Raw genomic sequence first — 24,311 nt, 5'->3', positions numbered from 1 at the left:
GAAGCTTCCGTTGGGTGTCATGATGTATTTCTGGTCCTGCTCTCACTACAGTCCTAGAGGACAGGCTTCCCCGATGGCTATGAAAGCAAGCAGAACTAGTGTTGACCTTGCTGCTCAGATGGAAGGGAAGGCCAGGAACCACACAGCTCTGAGAGGAAGCCTCCTCAGCAGAGGCCTTGCAGCTTCCAGGGGAGGGTATTGCCAGCTGAGCTGAGGAGCTCAGGAGCCTCAACGCCGCTCTACTTCTCTTCATAGCTTTTTAAGAGAGTCACACCAGGCAGTGAACCTCACGAAAGAGATTTATTGGGAAGGTCCAGGGTATGGAGGGACAAATTCAGGGTTGGCTGCCCCTGTTCCCGGAAGAAAGCAACAGGGAACTGAGCAGACACATCCTTTATATAGGAATTCTTACAGAGTAGAGGTTTCTAGGGTAGAGATTTCCAGAGTGAGGATTGGTGGGATTTTACGTCCTGAGCTTGGGGGAGCTCAGGGATTGATTGGTGAGGTTTCCTGTCTAGAGATTTGTGGGGTTCCCTGCTCAGGGATTGCTGGCTTTTTGTTCAGACTTTTTTCCCTAAAATTAACATACTCCTCCTATTGAGGAGCTGGAAATGATCTTCATGACAGTTACAGAGATTGGAAATGCTGTTTTGATAGTTAGTGGTAGTGACAGGTGCTACTTAAAACATTCAGGAAAATTCCTGGATATTCTGAGCCTTCTAGAGCCATGAGTGTGTGAACCTGGTATGTTAAGCCTTTCTAAGTTTACTTCTTATTTTAGAATATGAAAGAAGAGTGAGGATTTGGGATAAAATGTGGCCTTTCAGAGTTCAGGAAATAAAAGAGTCACTGTTACCATTTCTTCTAGGGAACATTCTAGAACTCTACCTGTGGTCATTTGTGAGGTTTCCTTCTAGCGGAATGGTGCCAGGGATAAAAGGGCCTTTCCTATTCCATCCCCCAGATCACCAGCTATGAGCTCCAAGAAAGATCCATCTTTTCTGCTACCATCTGAGAAGAACGCCATTACCAATGGTGAGAAGACATCCAACCAAAAGTGAGTCTCACTTTTTAACGTATTATTTCTCAGTCATATCTCAGTCTATCTCTTGAAGTAGTCCATGTACCTGTTTTATATAACTGGTGATGAATAAAAAAAAATAATTTCTTTAACTGATAAAACTGCATTGTCCATCATAAATAAAGTGTGTTTAAGATTGAATAAGATGTCAGATATGGCCAGGCAGTGATGGTATGTTCTTTTAATCCCAGCACTCGGGAGGCAGAGGCAGGCAGATCTCTGTGAGTTCGAGGTCAGCCTGGTCTACATAGTGATTCTAGGACAGCTAAGGCTACACAGAGAAACCCTGTCTTGAAAAACAAACAAACAAACAAGATGTCAGATGTGGCTCTTGACTTTCTAAAGCCCTCCTGAGTTTTGGAAGAGGCAGTGATGGACAGACCAGTGTGGTTTTGGTTCAGAGAAAATATGGACTCACATTCATTTGGTACCATTTGACTAAAGGACCCAGTAGGGACACTAAGACTGTCTGAACCTCTCTTAGTTCACACTTAAAACACACTAGCCACACTTACATAGGCGTGTGGAGAGCAAGTGTTGCCATGAGGGTGAATAAGACTGTAGTAGATGTAGGCACAGGCTCCCTCCTAGGTGACACGGGGACACTGGCATTGGTCAAGCTCAGCAGGGTGACTGTTTTGATACTCCAAAAGAAGAGAGTGGTGACAAGACTGGGGACCTGCTTCTCTGATGAAGACTTGCTCAGTTCTGCCGATACCTTTCTGGATGATTCTGGAATAATTTATAACCTCCTCTGTCAACTCAGTTAGCCCCCATCGTTCACCAGGAGTTCGTAGGCAGTTGCAGGGCATGAGTCTGGGCCCTTGGGCAACTTGGAGATGATGGTAGAAGAACAAAAGGACTCAAATGAAGTGGCTGAAGATGAGGGCATGTGACCCTGTCTGGCCGGAAGGTGGCCCAGCTTGGCACCTACAGACAACATCCCATTTATTTCCTCTCCAGACCAAGACGTCATTATCCACTCTCTTCTGGGTGACTTCCAAAGATGAGACGGCAGTCTCCCAAGAACTGCATGCTGGACCCACTTCAAATCCTCCCTTCTTTATTCTGAGGGGATTTTCATCCAGGCTTCTCTATTTGTGATCATATCAAGTTACCTTGGGGGCCTTCCGGACCCCAAGTACCATATAGTCTTTGCCTCTGCTTGCTTGAGACAGTACTACCAGACCAACATCCCAACAGCACTTGGAAACTAGTCTTCTGGAAGGGTGGTAGTGAGTGTAATCCCAGCTGTGTTCCGGGAACTTACACACCTTCCCTAGACGGTTCAACAGAGCTACCTAGAGTTGGGCTTTTGGAGGCGTTGTGTTAGTTCCCAGAACAAGAATTTTCGGCCAGGTATCTGAAATCTGTATCTCTTCCACTCTGGAGGGAATCTGGGGTCTCCTTTCCAACCCCTGCCTCTGGGACTAGGAGGTAGGTGTAGCCCCAACTTGGAAGACATTCACCAAGGGCCCCAAGTTTAACACGGGCTTCTGAGTCAGAGAAGAAACATCTCCACGTCCTGTCCCCAACTCGCCAACTTCTCCCAGGCTGTTCTGTCTTTTACAAAACCGGTAAGAACATAAGACCTGGTTAGTAGGTAACCAGGAGATCCAACTCTCAAGCTAAGTCATTTCAAAAAAGTACAAATCCACATTGAAGAAAATTTGCAAACTTAAGCAAACTGGAAGCGTATCTCTGCTGGTGGGCTTGCTGTGCATCCCAGGGAAGCCTGTGTCACGCACAGCTCTGAGCCCCGTAATGTTCTCTGCATAGGGAAAGAGCACGCTTAATGATGCTAGGGACAATGCCTGACATGAGCAGTCACCTATCAAGGAGCCAAGAGGCTGGCTTTGGAAACCTACTTACCCAGTTGCCTTGTTTGAGCCTCAGAAGCAAATTTAGGTTAGCCTGAATCCCAATTGTCAGAATCAGATAACAGAGCAATAGAAATCACTGAGGAGAGCTAGGCATAGTGGCTCACTGTGTAAACCCACTACAGGGGAGACCTAAGAAGATCACAGAGTTTCAGGCTATCCTAGGCTACAGAGTTAGACCCTGTCTTCAAAATAATAAGAATAAGAATAAGAATAAGAATAAGAATAAGAATAAGAATAAGAATAATAAAGAAATAAAAAGAAAAAGTCTACAAGAAGAAAGACATATTCTTTCAAACCAGAGAGTTTCCCTTTAATTAACAGATTGCTGATCTTTCTCTCACAGCTTCCCCTGACACCACTCTAGCATGTGTGCCTTACGTACAACATAGTTCTAAACCTAACAATAGTATCTGACGCTCCAGATTGTGTCCGATTTTCACTAAGGCTAACAGCAGCTTCACTGTGTCCTCGCCCGCACCCAGATGCTAGAGTTACACCTGGCTTTCCTTAAGGCTTAAGACATAAAGGTGTTTTTGTCTTGTGTATTTTCCTTTATGCAACCTATTGATGTTAAGTTTTTACTTAATTCTATGACTTTTAAATTATGATTTCTCATTTAAATTACATATATTTTCTAATTATACCTTGCAGTAAATTTTTGAGTATCTTAAAGTTTTCTAATTATATTTGTTAAATAAATTATTTATTATATAAATGCAGCAATACATTTTTTCTTTACCTTTAGGATAAAACACAAAATAATGATATCATACCATCAATATCTTTATTTAATGGTGAATTTTTTTATAATTTTTAATTAAAATTAGTTCTTTTGCTTTTTTATACTTTCCAAAATTTGTATTGCTCGGGTTAATTATGGATTTAAAATATTTACTTAATTCATAGCCATTCTATTTCTTTTCTAACTATGTTCAGTTAGAGGAATGTACGATGTTAGTTTTTACTTCTACACATCACTTCAACAACATCATATTCTTTTTTGCAGAAAAACTCTAGTTCTTGTTTGGCTAGTTTTGTTTTGTTTTGTTTTAAGTACTAAAAGCACTGGTTCTCAACCTGTGGGCCACAACCCTTTGCCGGTTGAATGACCTTTTCACAGGGGTTTTCTAAAATCATCAAAGAGCATAGATAATGACATCACAATTCACAACAGCAACAACGCTACAGTTAGGAAGTAGCAAAGAAATAATTCTAGGCTTGTGAGTCACAGCAACATGAGGGACCTGTAGGAAGGTTGAGAGCCACTGAGCTAAAGGAAAACACACACAGGGATATGAACTGCAGCCTCACTCCCCGGGATGGTGTCACAATGGCACCAACAGGAAAGGCCATGCATGCCCCGGTGCATTAGCTAAGATACAGCAACAGTCACCAAAAACAGTCAATGGAGAGATGTGATTGCAGATGTGTGTGTCCTCGTGAGCACTGTGGTTGCTTTGAGCCAATAAGGTAGAAAGAAAAGCAAAACTGCAAGAAAAATAAATAAATTCAAGTAAACAAACACATAAAAGATAGCCCTCCCCCACAAACGAAGTGCAAGTAAACACCCGGGAAGTAAAAAGAAAGTTTAATGACGGGTCACGCGGCTGGATGCTACTGAAGATGATGTCCCTTAAAGGTGCCACGTGGACTTTTCAGTGTCCACTGGGGTGGACATGGAAAGCCTCTACATTGGATATTTACCCTCTTCCCCCCCCCCCTGCTGCCTCTGAAGCCTGAGAAAACACCCAGCTGTAGGGGGGCTCACAGGTTTGGATCACAGATCAGATTTCCTCTTCCTGGGAGACCAGTATCCTGGAGACACTTTCAGCCTGTGTCCTTTCGATTTGTAGGCTGGCGTCAAGATTATGCTAATTAACTCCCAAGTCCCAAAGACTCTTGTTGCCTGGTGACAAAGTTTCACAGTGAAGGAGCATCAGGACAAAAGGCAGGTAAGGTTTTGCTCCCTGGTGGCTGCCACCCATTTTCTTGCCTTTTCCAAACCTGCCTTTTCCTCTCCTTTGCAGCTCTCCTGGCTGCTTCATTTTCAAAGTCCAGACGCCAGCTAATGTATTATTTAGCAGAGGAGGCCACACACCCTGAGTCCTGGCTAGAACAGCAGGCTGGGGACACGGTCTAGTTTTCAGGTAGCTTTGACCAGTGGGTAGGTTGGGGGGTGGGGCATCACAACTAAGAGCTGGCTTTCTCCAGAGTCTTTTGCTGGTCCATAGCAGTGGGAGGTAAAATGCAGGTTCAGAGAGGCCAACAGACTCATACAAAGTCACACATAAGGAGGGACAGAGCAATGCCTGACCTCCAGGCTGGAATGAGTCATTGTCCTCTGGGTTTGAGTGTCAGCCTCCAGAGCAGCAGGGTCGTGCTCAGGCAGCCACTGTCTCCTGCAGAGTTCTGGATGGCTCAAGCTTGTCTCCTGGCGGTTTGTCAGTGCTGGTGCTCAGTGTCTCTAGCTTCCTTGTGGGTCTCCATGGGTCCCCTGGGATTGGGAGATGGAGTACTTCCTACCATGCCCCATTCTGTTAGCAGAATGGTGGGGAAGTGAAAGGCAGGTGATGGGTCCAGGTTCCTTGTACCTGTGCCTACAAAACCCAAGGCGTGTAACCGAAACTGACACTCATCCCAACAGGTGACCCCGCTGCAATAGCCACCTTAGATTGCCACCAGTTGGATCCACCACTGGCTCTCATTTCCCAGCTCTCTCCCAGGCTCGGGTAATCAGACTTGTCCTGATACCGTAGCTAGATCTGTGACCCACACACGCCTTCTTTTCAGTCAGGCATGAGCCATGAGGATAGGATCTGGCCCAAACAGGACAAACATTCCCACAGGATGTAGCTCAGCTCCCTCCAGCTCCTAGAGCATCAAGAGCATGCCTCTTGGCCCAGAAAGCCAAATCCATGGAAAAACCAAACAGGTTCACAACACATGGAGCAGAGATGCTGCCTGTACGCTGGTAGTGTGTGACCTGATAACAGACAGGCTGTCAAGACTTGAGTTTATGCTGGGAAGTGGGGTGTCTGGGTTAACTGAGATGGGGCTCACAAAGCTTGAAACATGACCCATATCCCTCATTAAAAAGAGGGGAAATGAACAGGAAATGCCAAGGCCATTAGAATTCTCAGTCTGCTTTTGAGTTGTCTCTGTCTGGCTTACAGTCTAAAAGGCTCTATCAACTGCTCGTACCACAGATAAGAAAACCTACTTCTGAGTGCACACTAGCTTTCTCTTCTGCTACCCTGCTCTATATTTATTAATCTCTTTGCTTGTTTATTTATTCACTTTACTTCTGATCGGTGGTAGCCCCTCTCCCTCCCTCCCTCCCGGTTCCACCGTCCCCATTCTTCCCCCCACTCCTCTACTTCTCAGAGAAGGGGAACTCCCCCTATCGTCCCCCCCACCCTCCATGCACCACACACTCCAGTATATTAAGTCCAATCAGGACTGAACGCATCCTCCTCCATTGTGGCTGGACAATGCAGCCCTGCCAGGGGAAGCATCCTGCTCTGTTTCTATCTGCCCCACTTTCCCTCTTTGCTGTCTTCCTAGTAGCCAGCTATGCCTAGCCAGACACATGGAGGCCTGCCCCTGAGCAGGTGGCCATCTCTCACAGGTACTAAGCCTCTTTCATACCACGTGTCTTTTACACAAACCTGAGACCCTTCTACCACCTTCGTATACCTGAAGAAACTGAGTCAAGATAAGACAGTGACTCAGCGCCAAAGCCGCCTGTTAGCAGGAAGTGGGACATAGTCCTTGCTCTTTTGCCTCCATGTGTCAGGTCCTGCCCACATCCTGTTTTTCCCTATCTCATGCTATCTGTTCCAGATGCTCTCACGTCGCCTCTAGCACCTTGGCTTCTCCTCACCCTCAGGACATCTGTCTTTGAGACAGTCCCCCATCCCTTCCTGAACTGTTTTTCCTCCAGTCTTCTCGTGTGACATTTCCTAAGCAGTCTAGTAACACAGCAAAGGCCACCTTCCTGGCGAGGACGTCCCCACTCTGAAATTAGTCACTCCCATACACCGGTAGCTGCTTTCTGTCTCCAGCACTCTCTGTAAACGCAGAGCATTCACACCACTGGAAATGGCCCCCGGCTTCTTGATTTGCTTGCTCAGCAAGTGGGAGATACATGGAAACCACAACACTGTCTGCCTTTAGTCATTCATTTCCTATCACCTGACCTATAGTACAACCTCAATAAAAACGTGATGAATGGATGGATGAACAAGTGAATGAATGAATGAATGAATGATTAGCTTGAACCATAGGAAACTCTAGAGATTAAAAGCAGGTAAATACACTATACGCTGCTTTTACACTCATTTACTACTGGTGATAGCAACAGTACGTGTTTAAAGGTGGCAGTGGTTTGGTTCAGGAGTCTGTAAAGACTGTTTCCCGAGCCTACACTGACAATAGCAGACCCGTGGAGAGTGTCCAGCGCTGTCAGTGGCAGGGAAAAAAATTGCTGTACGGTGCTGCCACGTTAGTATTAGTCCACAGGTGCTGGCATCACTGAGTACCCATCATACCTCTGAGTATATACCAATCACCTCGTTTATTCTTTTTAACAAATTATAATTTACTAATCTATTTTGCAGATAAGTACACTGAGCCCACACATGTCATATCACCCCAAACAGGCTGGCAACGACAGGCCCTGCTGCTTACTCTATAGTCCTTTCATACACATCTGGAAAGGGACAAGCCAGATGGCTCCAACGTGGGTGACCTGAGAGATCTGAGAATGTGCCTTGTCCCAAACACAGTAGTCATAGTTCATAGTATTCTTGGTAACAGTCATGTCTGCCTGTCCAAAGTCAGCAGAAAGGGGCCACTCATATGCTTAACATCTTAGAATCTTGCTCTTACACACACACACACACACACACACACACACACACACACACACACACACACTTTAAACAGTAGCTAAAGTCACCAGAATTTGTGCAACATAAAAATATAACACCTCTGTATATCAACCCACTCTGCCATACTGCTGCTCTGGACCCCCAGTTTTCTGGTCCACCAAGGGTAGGGTAGCTGTGAAAGAAAAAAAGGGCTTCTGCCTGCAAGAGTGAAGCTTAAAGTGTGGTGGCTACAATGGTGCTGAAGCTCATTCATCAGGGTCTGGAAACCCAGCCTGACCCACAAGAGCCCTTTGTCTTTTGCTTGTGTTCAGGCTGGTCTGTGCGTTTGGAACTTGTGGTTGATGAACAAGGCCTTTCTAGTCGATTAAACTAATAATCTTAAAATTTTATTTTAATTGTAAGGCACCTATTCCCTTTTGTTCCTTTAACAAATCCAATTAAAACAGAGTACATCCAGAATTACAAAATAGATGCTATTAAACCAATAAGAAATCATAATCTTTCGTTATGGGGCCATGTGACCCCTGGGGAACTTTTGCTCCAAATAAAAGTTGAATTCTTATTACCCACCAGAGGGAAGAGGGCAGTTTGACAGATAGTGGCTTTGAGGCGGCATGTATGCCAAGCCGCGCTGGTGCACAGAGAGGAGTAAATAATAGAGGGTGGGCAAGGCTGCAGACACAGAAGGTCCCAGAAAGATCCTCAGAATGGCATTACCAAATTAACCAGATAACTGCCAAATCGATGAATGTTCAGCACGTGTAGGCACTGCTGTTTTCCAGGCCGGGAGAGAGAACTGTGTTGGGAGGGAAAAAGATTCTTCCTCACCATCTCTAGAACAGTCTCTGTGTGAGCTGGCACAGATCACTCATCCTGCCCCAACCCTTCCCCAGGACCTTCCCCTGCAGAATGGGAAGACTAAGCATGACTATGAAAAGAGGTGTAAGGATGGGAGGGAAGACAAAGAGAAAACCCAGTGAAGAAAGAGGCATGCATATGTGGGGCCGATTTGGCTACATGACACTAGGAGAGACTGAGAGAGGAGTAGAGAACACCAACTGACAGATGTGCATATATGTGCATAAATGTGCATACGTGTGCATATAGCTTGCTGCCTGCCCATAGACCATTTGCTTTTAACAGTTAAACTACCCCATCAATGCTATTAAACATTACTAAAAGTTACACCATACATGTGCACATATATGTATGCATATACATACATACATACATACATACATACATACATACATACATATAAAAATATAGGCTCTGAGGAACCTAACAATGAGATTCTGGGGACCCTAACACTCTTGGGTCCCACTTTCATGGACCCTACTAGTAAGAATTCACCTTCTTGGCTTGGAGCATGGCCTTAACATTGTGTTGCAGGGGGCTGGGTGGGGCTTACACTCTGGGAGTCAGAATGTCTTCTTCATTGTGGAATCAATAGAAACCAGCATCGTGACCCTAACAGGAGACATTTGCCACCACTGTAAGGCAAAGGAGGTTGAAGGGCAGCAGATTGCAGCGGGAATTTGCTTATAAATTCAGCTATCAGAGCCATCAAGGTTTGACACTGACTGTGCCCTCTGTGACCTGGGGCAAGCTACTTGATGTGTTGGAGTCTCCGTTCCTTTACTTTAATAAATAGGGCTGGTCTCTGTTTCTGTCTAGGTGTAACAACCATAGAGACTGGAGCTGTATGAGGGCCTGGTGGTAGGTTCACAGCAAGGGCCTCAGCACACCTCACTTAGTCAGTGATGGCGCATGACTCTGGACAGCTGGTAGCACCTCCACAATAGACATCAGAAAACCCTGAAATCATGTCCCTGTAAGATCTATCCACACTGCCTACATGAGCCCACAGTGGAGGCAGTTAGTGGGAAGAGTGGGGCACTTCATAGTTACACTCACAAACAGCACACAGTCCCTGGCCCAGAATGGCTAGTCTTCCCCCAGTGCAGACTGGGCCTAAGTCAGAAATCAGGGCTGATTTGGGGGGGGAATCTTTGAGGAGTCCCAGAAACATCATCTCCACAGAAGGGACTCTGTGATCTCCGTGTCTCTACCTCCAAAGTGACTAAAGTCCTTCCTTGGAGTGAGTAGACCCAGGTGAAGGAAGGGACCACACAAGGGGGGTAAGCCAGTTTGTTCCCTGCCCAGTAAATATGGTGTGAAAAAGACCCAATGCAGGGCCAGGGGGTGTTCAACCTGTGACAATTAGGCCTGTGATTTCTTGACTTCCAAGTGGGGTAAAAGTAACACATGTACGTGAAAGCTTTAATTTGTATTATCCTCCCAAGCGAACAATGTGACAGATGATCCTCTTGCTCTGGTGGTAAGCAGCCTACCACCAGCACTCTACAGGTGCCCTGTGGCTAAGCTGGGATGTTTGGAGATTTGGTAAAGTCATGCATTGTTCTGTCATAAGTGAGGAGGGGATTATAACGTCATGCCATGTTGATAAGCACCTTTATTTGCCACTGCCTAAGAGACAGCTCACAAGCAAAGAGGATTTCTCATCCATGTGCCATGCAGTTACCTCCAAACAATGGCTAAAAAACCATAGCGATTTGGTGGGTTCAGTTCAATTATGTGTCTGTCCTACATCTAATGAATCAACCCAAGAATGAAGTAATTACTGTGGCACTATTGCTGGGAACTTAATAAGATATATTAAGCCTGAAAGAAAAGAGAAACCAGTGTTACTTAAAAACAAAGGCAGAGGCCCGTGTGTGAAGCACTAGACACATGCTAGTGTGGTGATGATGAAAATGGCCTTGGAGCTGAAGATGCTCACAAATGTTCTGATGGCATTAAAATATAGGTTGCCGTTACATTTTTAATTTAGATATCCATGGGGTGTCCTTTCATGCTGCTTCATTCACAATGACTAGATAGAAAAATTATTCAGAAATTAAAATCAGACCAACTGGCCCACTTTTTCCCCCCAAGAAGAAAACATAACTGCAGAGGACAAGAAAATGGGACTCACTTGGAACCCTCTAGTCCTGGGTTTTCCAGTCTGTGCAGGGGCAACAAAAATCTATGGCCCATCCCTCCCTCCCTTCTTCCTCCATCCCCTCCCCATGTCTGTCTGTTGTATGTGTGTATCTTTCCTCCTATGACTGCGGGCTTCTCTCTTGTGGGTTGCAGACTATGATTGTTGAAGTCTTCCGTGAACCCGTAAAAAGAGCCCGTTTAATAAGTTTGGATTGTGTGGCTATGTCATCTGTTCTTCTTTTCTACTGTATCTACTTTTCTATTCCATGCATGGGTGGGCCTGGCCTTAACGAGAAGAGTGGCAGGGGAGAGGTCCCTGATTCCTCTGTCTCTGAAAACAGTGCCTATGGCACTGCCTGATTCTGGGGGTGCTAAGCAGCTTCGGGGATCAGAAGGGTCTCTGATCAACACAACACACCAGGCCTTCCACAACTGATGATCGCAGCCAGCGAAAGGTGACCTTGAGAAGATGCATTAAGGAGGGGAGGGCGGCTCCTCCTGCTCCCACCTGGCTTGTTCTGTCTGGGGATCCAGACTCACTAGGGAGGTGGCAAAGTGCATTAGCCCAGCCAGTTCTCTACTCTGCCTTAAGTTGATTAATGGACAGGCTCAGAGCCAAAGGGCCCATTGGAGAGAGGCTCCTTAATGGAACGGTGTGCTATAGCCAGTTCCTCACTGTTTCCTTGCTTCTGCTTCTCAGAGCTGGTAGGGCTTCTTCCCATGGCATGAGTGGCCTCCGGGAGCAGGTCCAGCTGGTCTCATTGGATCCCAATCTAATGGAAGCATCCTTTCCTGTCCAGAAACCCTCTAACTCACACCTTAGAGAGAAGAAAACCAAGTGGCCACCAACCTTTGACTACGCAGGACAGTCTAGTGGCCAGGAGTATTAACCTCTGGATTCTAGCCAGTTAAACTTGAGGAGCAAGCCCCCTGGTGCACTCAATGAGTAAACAGATGGATTCAGGCAAGAATAAGCAGAGGGACTTGGTTTACATCCATCCCAAAGATCTAAGAACAACCTCAGACAAAGTCAATTTTATTTACTACTTGTTCAAGCCCAAGGCCATGGCTGCTAGCTACAAAGCTTCGCAAGATTTGAGACATTCCAATTAACACTGTGTCTTGTTTATCTGAAGCTCTAGTTTTGCTAGTGACTCTTTATTTTCTTTTCTCTGTCTGGGCACCCTACCATGGAGAGAAATTAGTAAATAGATGATCATGAGCATATAGGTTTTCCTGAGCTGAATTCACCTTTTTTTTTGTTTATTTGTTTTGTTTTTGTGAACTCAAGTGAAGCACAGTTTCTCGGCTGTGCCTCCTGTGAACACCTATTCCCTTCCCCCACCACAAAACTCAGATGCTGAACACCTGTCTGCTCTTTGAGGGACAGAATGGGACTGTTGCACACACACACACACACACACACACACACACACACACACAGTGTCCTAGATCTCCAACCTAGGCTGTACAGGGAAAAAGTCACAGAGGTTGATCAGAGAATTCCAATTGATTTCAAGTTAAAAAAAAAAAACAAAACATCTTAAAATGTAGCTGCAATAGCACCTTCCCTTTGGGAATGCAAGTCTCTGAGCTTTGAACATATAGAGATGCATATAACTGTCCCCAAAGCAGGGTCCAGGCAGCTTCACCATCCATGGACAACTTAAACACACTGCTTCCTGGAAACTTGGTGTCCCCAGCCCAGTGTCCCTACCCTGGTGGGTCCAGTTCCTGCAGCTACATACATGATGGATTCACTCATCATGAAGACCTCTTCTGGGCAGCAGTGTGCTCTTGGGGGTCACTTAGATGGTTGTATGAATAAATATGTTCGTTTTACAAACATTTCTTTACAAATATTTGAAATGTATGTTTACTTTTCACCAGCACGTCTGTAGGTGTTTGTAGGATGAGGCATGACATTTTAGAGCACACACACACACACACACACACACACACACCACAACAGACAGAAAGACAGTCATCATAACCAGTCTCTCTATGTCAGCCCATCTACTACTGAAGGACGTTCCTGCCCTCTTGGCTCAGTTGTGAATGAGGCAATGGTAAACAGAGGGATACGCTTTCATAGGAATATAAGTTTTTCTTTTCCCGCTGGGGAAGATGAGCCATGTTTTGGTGAGAAGATGATTAATTTTATAAGAAGTAGCCGAACTGTTTTGGGCTGCCCTACTGTGCATTCCACCTTGTGGAATTACGATTGGTTTTATGTTTGTTTTCACTATAGACTTTCTTCCTCTATTCTGGATTTCAGGCCTTTTTGCCTACATGGCTTACAAATATGTCCCTTCTTTCTTTGGTTTATCCCTTTGTGCTTAATGGTTTGTTCACACAGCAAAAACTCACTTTTCAAGCCCATTGAAAAAAATTATCGCTTGAAGAAATGTTCTTTTGCCCAACTACAGGTCATAAAAATCTTCTCCAGTTTCTTTTAAAATTTATATAGCTTACATTCATATCCATGATCCACTTTGTGTTATTATTAGCTATTTTCATGAAGTTGTTAATGGTTTTTTGCTTCATTTCTTTAAACGTGTGGATGACCAATCACCCAACACGATTTGTTGAAAAGTTTGTTTTTCTACTAAAGTTTTGTCAGAAATCAGTTGACTCTGTTGGCTACATTTGTGCAGATCTATTTTTCCTTTCCCACTAGCCTTTGTATCTGTCCCTCAGCTGACAATACATGCTAATTACATGGTAAGTGTTTAAGTTATTGTACATTTAATCCTCCATTTTTTTCTTTCAAAATTGGCCTTTATTTCTAGCTCCTTCATCTTTCAAAATTTCAGAATTTCAAAATTAGAACATCTTATGCACATAAACATGAAACATAAAACTTATATATATATATGCACATATGTATATAATCTTGTTGAAAGTTTAGTTGGGATCATGGTATTTTGACCAGTTTCAGGAGAAACCATACTGGGTTTTCTAATTCATGTGTTATCTCTTTTCCCATTTATTTAGATATTCTTCTTGTCAGCATTTTGTAATTTTCATCACAGATGTTATCATTATCATATATCTAAGATATTCAAGCATTTTTCTTTTGGGAACGTTTTTCTTTTCAAGTTTTATCTTCCAATTGTTACTTGATAATATGTGTGTGTGGGCGCGTGTGCGAGCGCGCACTAACCTTGCTTCCTATAATCTTTTTAATCTCAGCTATCAGTTTAAAGAATGTCCTAAACATTTTGTGATAAGCTTTGTGGGGACAGTCAGGTCACCTGTGCACACAAACATCTTTCCTTCAGTCTTTTCATGCCCTTTATTTTCTTGTATTATTTCACTTCCTGGAATTTCCAATATTATGCTGATAAGTACAATTAAACTTCTACCTTCTTCATAACCTGGGGTCAAGGAAGGCATTCAGTTTCTTTTAGAAGAAAGGGCTTGAATTTTAAATTATGTGCGTATGTCTATGTCTGTGTGTGCACCTCCGAGGCCAGAACAGGGCACTGGATCCCCTGGAGCTAGAATTCCAGGCCATGTGAGTTTCCTAAATAAGCAAACCTGTGTTGGCTGCAAGAGCCAAAAAGTGCCATCTCTCCAGGCTGCATTTTCTTCTTCCTAATATCAGAACATAAAGCTCCAAGGCTGCATTGAATCGTTGTCCCAATTTCATGCTCGAGGTGTTGTCTTGATTTGTTTTCATTTTTGTTCAGACTGTGGATTGTCTGAGTGTGCTGTTCCATTGCTGACTAGCTAGAGCACTGGTTCTCAACCTGTGGATCTCGACCCCTCTGGGTCGCATATTAGACATTTTGTGTGTCATATATTTACATTATAATTCATATCAGTAGCAGAACTACAGTTTTGAAGTAGCAATGAAACACTTTTATGGTTGGAGGGGTCACCACATTATGAGGATCTGTATTAGGTCACAGCATTAAGGATTGTTGAGAACCATTGGTCTAGAGCCTGCTTCTTCCTGGCTGTAGACTTTCCTCACTTGCAAGCTTCAGTCTTCCTCTCTGAACAGCAGGAACAGCACTGAATCTCCTAGAGACACTATGTGTACTTTGTAACTAATGTTTACAGACCAGTATTACGTGTGTAATCTATAGCTGATGTCAGTAGGAGGGATGTGGGGGAGGCTGTGTAGCAATGAAGATGAAAGTCCATCTCCAGGAGCTTTGCAAGGTCCACCCTGGCTCTCCAGATGCCTGGGGAGAGGAATGGAATTCTGGATGCTGCTGTGAAGATAAACTCTGACTCCCCAGGCTCAATACTGCTCTCATCACTGTGTAATTATGGTAACCAAGGCCTGCCAGCTCTTCTGGGTTCCAAATGTGAAAGAGATATGATAGTCATTTTAAACAATCACTCTATTTCTTCCATCCAGGCTTCTGACAGTGGTAGCCCCTCCCTTCCAGAATGGTCTTTTAGAGAGACTCTATGTGTGAGAGCCGCTGAAGTAGCGCATAGCCAAGTACATACGCACGTGCACGAACATGCACATGTATACACACAGGCATGCACACACATGCACAACTTGGAGTCAGAAGGTTAATTGCTGGGACCGTAGCTAGACATCTGGGAAACTGACATCTGAAAAGATGAGGACTGTTGAAGACCTCTGGTGCTGCTTGCTCCTGCTGCCCTGACTCTGTTCTGCTACCCTGTTTTGTTTTGTTTTCCTCTGTACCACCAGGGATCACAGCATAGCGTGGTGTCCCTCTGTTAATCAGATTTGTCTCTTCTGTTCTTATCAGAGCCTACCTTCTAGCGGCTTCATGCAACTTCTTCCTCAAGCTCATCACCATTGACTCTGAAAAACATTCTTCAAGTGCACTCCTATACTAAGAGACCATGGCCAAGGGTGGGAAAGGCCCCAAGGGCAAAAAGATCACCCTCAATGTGGCCAAGAATTGCATCAAAATCACATTTGATGGGAGAAAACGCCTTGACCTAAGCAAGATGGGAATTACCACCTTCCCCAAGTGCATCTTACGTCTCAATGACATAGATGAGCTGGACCTTAGCCGGAATATGATCAAGAAAATTCCTGACTCCATCTCCAAGTTCCAGAACCTGCGATGGCTGGACCTGCACAGCAACTACATCGACAAGCTCCCCGAGTCCATCGGCCAGATGACCACTCTGCTCTTCCTGAACATCAGCAACAACAGGCTGACCACCAACGGGCTGCCTGTAGAGCTGAACCAGCTCAAGAACATTCGCACTATCAATCTGGGCCTCAACCACCTGGACAGCGTGCCCACCACGCTTGGGGCACTGAAGGAGCTCCACGAGGTTGGGCTCCATGACAACCTGCTGAGTAGCATCCCCGCCAGCATCAGCAAGCTCCCCAAGCTGAAGAAACTCAACATAAAAAGGAACCCTTTTCAAAGTGCAGATGAATCAGAAGTGTTCATAGACTCCATCAAAAGGCTAGAAAACCTCTACCTGGTGGAAGAGAGAGACCTGTGTACAACTTGCCTGCATAAATGCCAACAGGCCAGGGACAAGTTGAACAAAATCAGGAGCATGGCCCCCTCTGCACCGAGAAAGGCACTCTTTTCCAATTTGGTTTCACCCAACTCAATGGCCAAGGATTCCCAGGAAGATTGGAGGTGACCTGGGACCCTGACCCTGAGACAGGAGGGGTATAGGAGGGAGGACAAGGCAGTGGGCTGCACCCAAAGAAGAGGGCTCCTGTGTTCCTGTAGAAACCTCTCCATCCAAGTCATAAAACACCATTCCCTACCTCCTGGACTATGGTTTGGTTGATTGAAGGGCTTTTGGTTTCTTGCCATTCTAACACATCATTTCTTTCCTGCATGCATCCTGCATCACTTCTTTCATACACACAAGCACAGGGAACCAAGAAAGGACCCTCATCTATCTGTCCCCTCATTTCTGTCCTGAACTCTCCTGGTGCCAACCATGGCCCAAGGAACTAATGGTACCAATATACTCTTACTATCCCTGGCATTTAGGAACACATTCCCAACTCCCAAATGTAGAACTCATCCTACTGGAAAATTTTGCATTTAGGCAGTACAGGCCAGCAGTCTGAAAGTATGGATTGGTAGGGAGTAGTGGCCCAGAGATGGAGAGCTGTTAGCATTAAATATCACCAGGAAGTAGCCGGAAGCAGCTTTTTCAACTATGTTTGTGCGGCTCCTCCAGGAGCTTTCCTGAAGGCTCTTGGTTGACTGTGATCATGCCCAGTGCCTTTTGAGACCCTTAGGAAGAGGGGGAGGGTCATCATGGTAGGTGCAGGGATCGTGTGCAAAGGAGAAAAGCTTGGCTGGCATTGTGCAAGCTGGAAGGCAGGCCAACGAAAGGAGATGGGCAGAGCATCCTGACCCGAGGAATTTAGAAGTCAGCAACTTTACAAGACAGTCATTCTCAGGGAAGTTAGCTGTTGGGCATTTGCCTTCACAGGGCTGGGCTGGCATAGGTAAAATCCAAAGATTCTAGACTTTGACAGATGAAGGTGTATGGTAGCTCTGCCTCTCTTGCTACCTCCCTGGGGCTTCTGACTCTTTAACCGTCTGGTTCCTTCATCTGGGAAGATGGCATGCTGGAGCCTGTGGGCTTCTAAGCCAGACAGCATGGTGCAGACACTGAGCAGATATCAGTTCCCTCCATGAAGGGTGTGTGCGGCTGAAGGACTACTGTGGGCAGAGTCAGGAATCACACTAGCTCTTCAAGCAGAAATGGCGATGGTAGAGACAATGTCCCTGTCACTGTAAGCCGCCCTCAGACCTATTGTGTTCCTTTCACTCACAGCTACACAGGCCCGAGAGTAAAAGACAGAGGCAGACCCCTTGCACAGGCTTTTCCCTTGACTTGGTTGAGTGGGCGGAGAGCTGTGCAGCCATGGCCAGTGCACAGCTATGGAGCCCTCAGTACAGGGGGCTTGCTCACTTCTTCTTCACACTATAAATGGCAACAGGCAACACCCTCCATCTTTTAGCTCCTTAGGACTCATTTTCCTCTCACGATTCTTAGCTTGCAACTCTCTGAATCACGCTTTCAAAATCTCAGAATAATCTAGTGAGGCACTGTAGTTACCCCTAGCTATTATATAGTTTCCATTACAAAAGTAACCAAAGCATAGACTAGTTTTAAAGGAAGACGCTTACCACAGTCACCATTCTGTAGTGTAAGCCAGCCTATCTGTGTGTATGTTTCCACGTGGCTAAAATTATTCATGTCATTTCTCCCCTGTTTTGGAACCCATGTTGTCACGTGGTCTTTGGAAAGAACACTGTAAACATCTGCAATGCAGTTGTTCTCATGCTGTGCATAACTGTACATTCCTGGGGGCATTTAAGTTGTTTGCAATTCTTCACTAACAGAAATAGTTCTGTGATGAGCATCTGGGTGACTAACACATGGCCGCGTGGTTTGGATTATTTTCTGGCAGTCCCGCATCACTGGAAATAGTATGTTTTAGGATCTGTTCTAAAATGGTGGCACATGCCGTCAGGTAGACTGTACGCATCTATCCCACCAGCACCATCCATCTCCGAATTCACTCAGCACATCCTCCTCGGTGTGGCTACTCCTCTTTATAACTTTCTCTTTCTTTACTATCACAGATGATTTATTGGAAGCCCATCCAGAGATGAGGTCAGTGTCGTATCTGAGATGCGCATGACTGTCACAGGGCCCTAGGCATGACGATCCCTGCAGGAAATATCTATCAAGAGTGGAAATGGTCACTGAAACATCCTGATCTCATGAAAAAGATACTCTCAGGCCTACTGATGGAGCCCACAGCTAAGTCTGCAAGGCTGTGTTTCTTGTTTTGTTTCCTCTCCTCTCTTTCTCTCTCCCAGACCGGGGCTCACTGTGTAGCCTAGGCTAGCCAGGAGTGAGGCAGAAAGAGAAACACTGAACATCCTTTAGCCTGGTCCTGCATCTCTAACATTTGGGAAATTGATGCCTGAAGATGTGAACTTTGGAGTGGGTTTCTGTTGATCCCTCACCTCCACCCCACCCCCCACACCCTCAACTCCTCTCTGATACCCTGCTCCTTTCTCTGCACTGCCAGGGATCACAGCACAGTGTGGTGGCCTCTCCTAATTAGATTCGTCTTTTCTGTTGTCATCAGGACAGTCTTCTAGAAGAGATCAGACTGTCTCTTCCACCCAAGCACTTGGATGAAAGGCACCACCCTCAAGTGGTCTCCTCTTCCCTACAAGTTCTAACACTGTTATGGGGGAGAAAGACACAACTCTCTCTTCCAAGTTTTAGGCAAAGGAAGGAAGATAAATTCCTTCATAAATTCACTAGCTGGGTCTTACAGTTGGGAGCTCTGGTAAGAGAATTTGCTAGGCCACGCAGGAATAGCGTGTGCTTCTGCCTTTTAGACACAGCTTCTAGGGCTGCCATTTGTGCCTCAGTGGCCATGGGTAAAAGAATGAGGTGGGGTTAGCTCCTGCTGCTGCCCAAACTAGTGTTTGTTTCCTTCCTCTCTTCCCCTCTTCCTCTTTTTTTCCCTTTAGCCAACATCAACACCACCTTCTGCCTAGCTTGTGATAAAATAGAAAAATTGAGCATTTCTTCAGTGTCCTATGACATGAGACACTAAGGCAGGAAGATTGCTGAGTAAGGTGGCAGCCAAAATTAAATAGCACAAGTAATTATTTTTAAGAAAGGATGTTTGAACATAACCGACATCGTCTGTTTCCCCAGTAAACGCCACCTGTGCGTATAATTCTTTTGTTCCTTCCTCCATTGTGGTTTTTAGCCAACCTGTGACCTCCTTGTGAGGCTTTTGGGGTTCGTTTTTGAACCCAATTCTGGGGTGGTTCTTGAAACTGCTTGTCAAGGAAATTTGGATTTGTTTGTTTGTTTGTTTGTTTGTGTCTTTGATGCTAGTGTGCAAAGACAGCAAGAAAAGGTCTGGACATCCTTGTAGCCAGCATGAGAACGCAACGTGTCGATTTCCTTCTGAGCTCATGGGAGAAGTATGGATAACTACTTCATTCTTGTGGAACTGTACGGTACATGCAATTTGAAATACACTCTGGTGATGCACCTGTGTTCTAGAAGTGGCTGGCTGGAATATGTGTCTTGTACTTTCCTGAGGTCTTGGGTGAATTCGGTGTTTTAGCCAAGGCTCTCAGGACATACTCTTCTCATTCTAAGCATGCGGATTTCTAGAGGGAGTCCAACCTTCATTGCCCTGGTTAGTATGCAATCCTTGACGTGCCCATTAGGGATCTAGCCTCACAACTACAGGCTCTTCCTCTTTGAGGGTCCTCACAGGAATATGATCTAGAGAGAGAAGCAGCAGTCTGTGGGTGCTGTGTGGTTCAACTGCTCCCCCTGAAGCACTTTCTCTGGAGAATGTACATTACGTTTCCTAGGCATCCATAGATACCGGCAAAGAGAACTTAAGGAAAACCTAGCAGCTGCAGCCTATGCCAGGAAGGGTCTAGATCTTGACGGTGGATTCCCCCCTCTGCTCTCTCTGCTGTCCTCTCCCTGACTCATTCCCACTCAAGCTGCTCCATCTCAGCATGCTCCTCACTGGTTCTCAGAATCACCTCACGGACCTGCAGGCTGCTCACTGGCTGGCACATACAATGACACTCCTTTTCCATCTTCACATGGTGGAGGTGCTTCTTGTACTTTCACTTTTCTTTGTGTCGTAGAAAGGGGTTTAAGCACATTGGACTTCATCAAGATTGGACCAAGCAGGAAGACATCTTTGATTTGTCTGGCAGACACTCCAGTTAGATCCATTTTCAGCTAGGAAATGCTGGCTACCAGACAGAGCAAAGACTGGAGAGATGGAGCACTTAGCAGTCATCTTCTGCATCTTATTTAATATTGATGCTCTTTCCTCTATGAAATACCACTGCCATGTTTATTCCCTGGAAGTTGCCCTGGGCCTAGAAATACCTGATACAAAGCCATTGGTTTCTCTTTCCTTAAGGAGAACATAAACTATCCTCAGTGACAGTAGTCCCAGTTTCTGAGAGCCAGGTACAGCCTAGGTGACCCTGGTTAGACCTCAGTATGACCTGTGTGTTTGTCCTGGTGGCCTGGAGCAGTTGCCTTAGTCTCTTGTGTCTCCGTTCCCCAGGTTGCGCTCAACATCCACCTCCTAGAGTAGCTTATGGCAAAATACATGAAGATCAATCAGCTAACAGAAATAAGCGGTTCGGAAGAGGAAAAGTCCCAAATTAGAAGACAGAGTGGCACAGTGAATATTCTGGAAGATGGGCTCTCCGATGCTGCCCAAGTCACTGAATTGCTTTATAACTTTTACTTTGTACTTCTTGGATTTAGGTTACCTACTTATGAAAATGCCTTTGAAAGATATCTCATGTGGTTTTCTGCATGTATATAAAGAGAACACTTAAAAACTACACATCTTAATAGACAATTAAAGACTTAAAAGTCTACATTAAGACTTAAAAGTCTTTTGGTCAATACATGTCACTCAAAATGGTACAATCTAATCACTAGTAACTTGTGAAAAATACATGCATATAATTGCATACATCAAGGAGCTAAAACATGTATAAAATATGCACATAGAGAAATACACTCACACTATCAACAAATTAAAGTAGAATTTTAACCATTCCCTTAGTTGCACACAAAAAAGGCAGCAGAAAGAAAACAGAAGTAATCAAGGAAAACAGACAAAAATTAAATGGCCAGCTTGTGTTCTAACATTTTAATAGTTACACTAAATGTAAATGGTCAATTTTATTTGTAGTGGCTCCAAACTGGAACAATCAAATGGTTTTCCATCTACAAGTAGCTGAACAAACTCTGGTATGACATCATACATGACGTGCTTGTCAGCAATAAAAAGACGCATACTGTTTGAACATGCAACAACTTGGACAGATATCAGTGGTGTTATTTTAGACTTTATAGGGCCAGTTTCCAAATATTGCACACTCTGTGATTATATTTATAGAACTGTCTCTACATGATAAAAATGAAAGTGGTGAGTGGCAGGTCAGTAGTTTCCGGTAGCCAAGAACGGCAGGCATTTCAGGGGTAGGTCTGATCGTGCAGTGACAGTGCAAGAGCTGTCTTTGTAATGATCAAATGATCACACATGCGGACTATGGTGACACTTACATGAATCTGCACACTGAAAAAATCCGAGAGATGGAAACAGACATGGCATGATCCTGGCTTTAAAACTGTATAATTCAGTGGTTAAACCACCTGCTGCCCTGGAGGCATGTATAGAGACTCCACTGTTTTTGCAGGTTTCTGTGAATCTATAGTTATTTTTAAAAACAAAACTTTAAAAAATGTACAGTCTAGACTCAATAATAGAAAGGTCTTTGTACATCTCTCTAGTAAAAACTTAAGAGTCAGTATGGCGTGATTAGTACGAACTGTGATTCTTCAGCCATATAGTTAAGGTTTTCAAACAAAGGAACACTTTACCTTCAGCTCACTGAACTCATCTAAGAATATTCATTGTTGGTTGCATCCTTGCAGATCCTAAGAAGTTTGCTTTAAAAAGTCCATGGGTTCTGTGTCTATGTTCTAGTCTCCTTGAAATTGGCTGGGCATATTTATCATCTGGGGTAAGTCAACCAGTCGGGGGTGCTCCCACCATTCCTGGGCCATCACATATCTGTTCCCCAATCCCATGGCATTGCAGGAATGTGTTAGAAGCATCTGAATGCTGGAGTATTGGTTGTCACACTCACCTTGAGTGTGTGTCAGCATTTGTTTTACTTCTAGTTACAACTGTTGTTCTCTATGCCCAGAAAGATGGATCGCACCATCTTCCATCATGGACCTCTTGAGGTTTCATATTGTCACGAAACCCAGGAACCATATTGCTCCACTCGGGGAGAAGCTGAAATGAGCTTTACTAAAACAATTACATGTATTACAGTTATTAGCCCCTTAGCCAGTCAGTTACACTGATCTCTGAGGAGGAGGACTGAAGGTGGGATCACAGAGAGAAAGGGAACTTGAAGCTGCGCTCCGGGCTGCTACAGTTGTGCCTTTGGCACTGCAACTGGTCACAGAAGATCACCATTTTACAGGAATTACACAGCTTCCTATCACTGACATTCTACCTTCCTTGTCTCTCATTATTTTCAAGAAGAATTCAGAGAAGAGATAAACAGAACCCCCTCCGCCAATGATAGAACATTGCGTTGAAAAATGAGTTACATCATAAACACTAGAGCACTGTGTACTGGTCCCAGTGGGTGACAGAAGGTTTCTAGAGGGATCTCCATGCTTGCGGAGATGCTGGAACTGTGCCCAGGCATGGCGCAGAGTGACTGAGGCAGATCCTGCCACAATATGGAAAATTATCTCAGTGGAACTAAAAGCAGCAGGTTCATGCTTGCGCAGAGGTGCACAAGATCATGTGAGAAAGTTCTGAGTATCTGACCCATCACAGAGAACTGTCGTTTCACCACCTGACAGATATCGCTGTAGGGATCCCAAACACGGTGTGCACAGCCAGCTCATCATCTGTATTCTTTGTATTCTTCCCTCTACCCTTTTTCTGTCTGCCTTCTCTCTGGACTAGAAACTGAGAGAGGTAGAGGGTACGCATTGCTGGGGTAGGGCCCTTTAAGAATCTGAGGACGGTAGCCTAAGAGCTATGGGACGCCCAAGTGCTTTATGTGATGCGTTTCTAAGAGAATGCTGCCCTGATCTGCCCAATGAAGTAATTGGACTGGTTCTCAGATGAGCATGGAACAGAAGTTGAGAAAAATGAAACTTAAACCCCACCTAGAATGGAACTGGTCCAAAGGAAGTCCTCACTTGGAGAACAGCCACAGCTTCCAGTAGACAATCATAAGCCTAGAGAGCCAGCTACACATGCTGATGAGCGGGGCTTTGGTTTGCTTTGGTTGGTCTTCTTCAGGCACATGAGGTAATGGGCCCTTGTTTTTGCTTCTATTCATTCATTTGGGTAACTGGCAACAACTTACCGTGAAATGACCTGAGAGCTAAGTGTACACAATAAGTCCCTCGTGAGAACAATGCAAGATGCCCAAGAGTGGTATCAGCGGACCTGAACACTTCAAGCTTAGCCTCATCAACTGCTAAGCTATGTCCATTACAGTTGGCAAGCAGCCACCTCACCACCGATGGCACACAGCAGTACCCTGCACAATGCCCTCACTCACCTTGGCTTCCCACTCTGTGGAAGAAGTAATGCTCTGCCTCTGTCTGCAGTCATCAAAACTGTCAATGACTCTGTGTTGCCCAGATCAGTGGTCACATCTCGGTTCGTATCCTGCTAGGCCTATTGAGAATGTCTGACCACTCCTACCTTGAAGCACCCAACAGGCTTCTAGGGGCTTCCCTGCACCTGCAGCCTGGGCTAGCTCTCTGCCTCCTCCTCGTCCACCTCAAGTGGACTCATCTCTATGTGCTGCAGGCCCCTGTGTGTACCAGGCACAGCTCTCCGCCTCTTCCACGTGCATGCATTCACCTGCT

At 45.0% G+C, this 24,311-nt stretch overlaps 2 protein-coding genes across 6 annotated transcripts in view; one reads left to right on the top strand and one right to left on the bottom strand.

Annotated features, from left to right (window-relative positions):
• Positions 1-24,311, bottom strand: part of WDFY4 (WDFY family member 4) — a 227,691-nt gene that overhangs the window by 36,072 nt on the left and 167,308 nt on the right. The gene's annotated exons all lie outside the window — the stretch shown is intronic.
• Positions 912-22,264, top strand: LRRC18 (leucine rich repeat containing 18). 4 transcript variants are annotated; one of them, XM_084793914.1, is made up of 5 exons: positions 912-1,057; positions 4,818-4,916; positions 15,608-16,468; positions 18,449-18,479; positions 20,947-22,264. In XM_084793914.1, the coding sequence occupies exons 3-4, from the start codon at positions 15,705-15,707 to the stop codon at positions 18,450-18,452; spliced, it is 768 nt and encodes a 255-aa protein (XP_084650040.1). In that variant the 5' UTR covers positions 912-1,057; positions 4,818-4,916; positions 15,608-15,704; the 3' UTR covers positions 18,453-18,479; positions 20,947-22,264. The 4 variants fall into 4 exon arrangements, with proteins under 4 accessions (XP_084650040.1, XP_084650038.1, XP_084650037.1 ...); XM_084793912.1 differs by lacking the exon at positions 18,449-18,479 and having other exon boundaries at positions 4,818-4,912; positions 20,947-22,260; XM_084793911.1 differs by lacking the exon at positions 18,449-18,479 and having other exon boundaries at positions 20,947-22,258.

This window comes from Acomys minous (assembly GCF_964271855.1).
Source record: "Acomys minous genome assembly, chromosome: 9".
NCBI classification, from domain to species: Eukaryota; Metazoa; Chordata; class Mammalia; order Rodentia; family Muridae; genus Acomys; species Acomys minous.
Note: the sequence above shows the minus strand (reverse complement) of the source record. Positions and strands in the feature narration are given on the sequence as shown.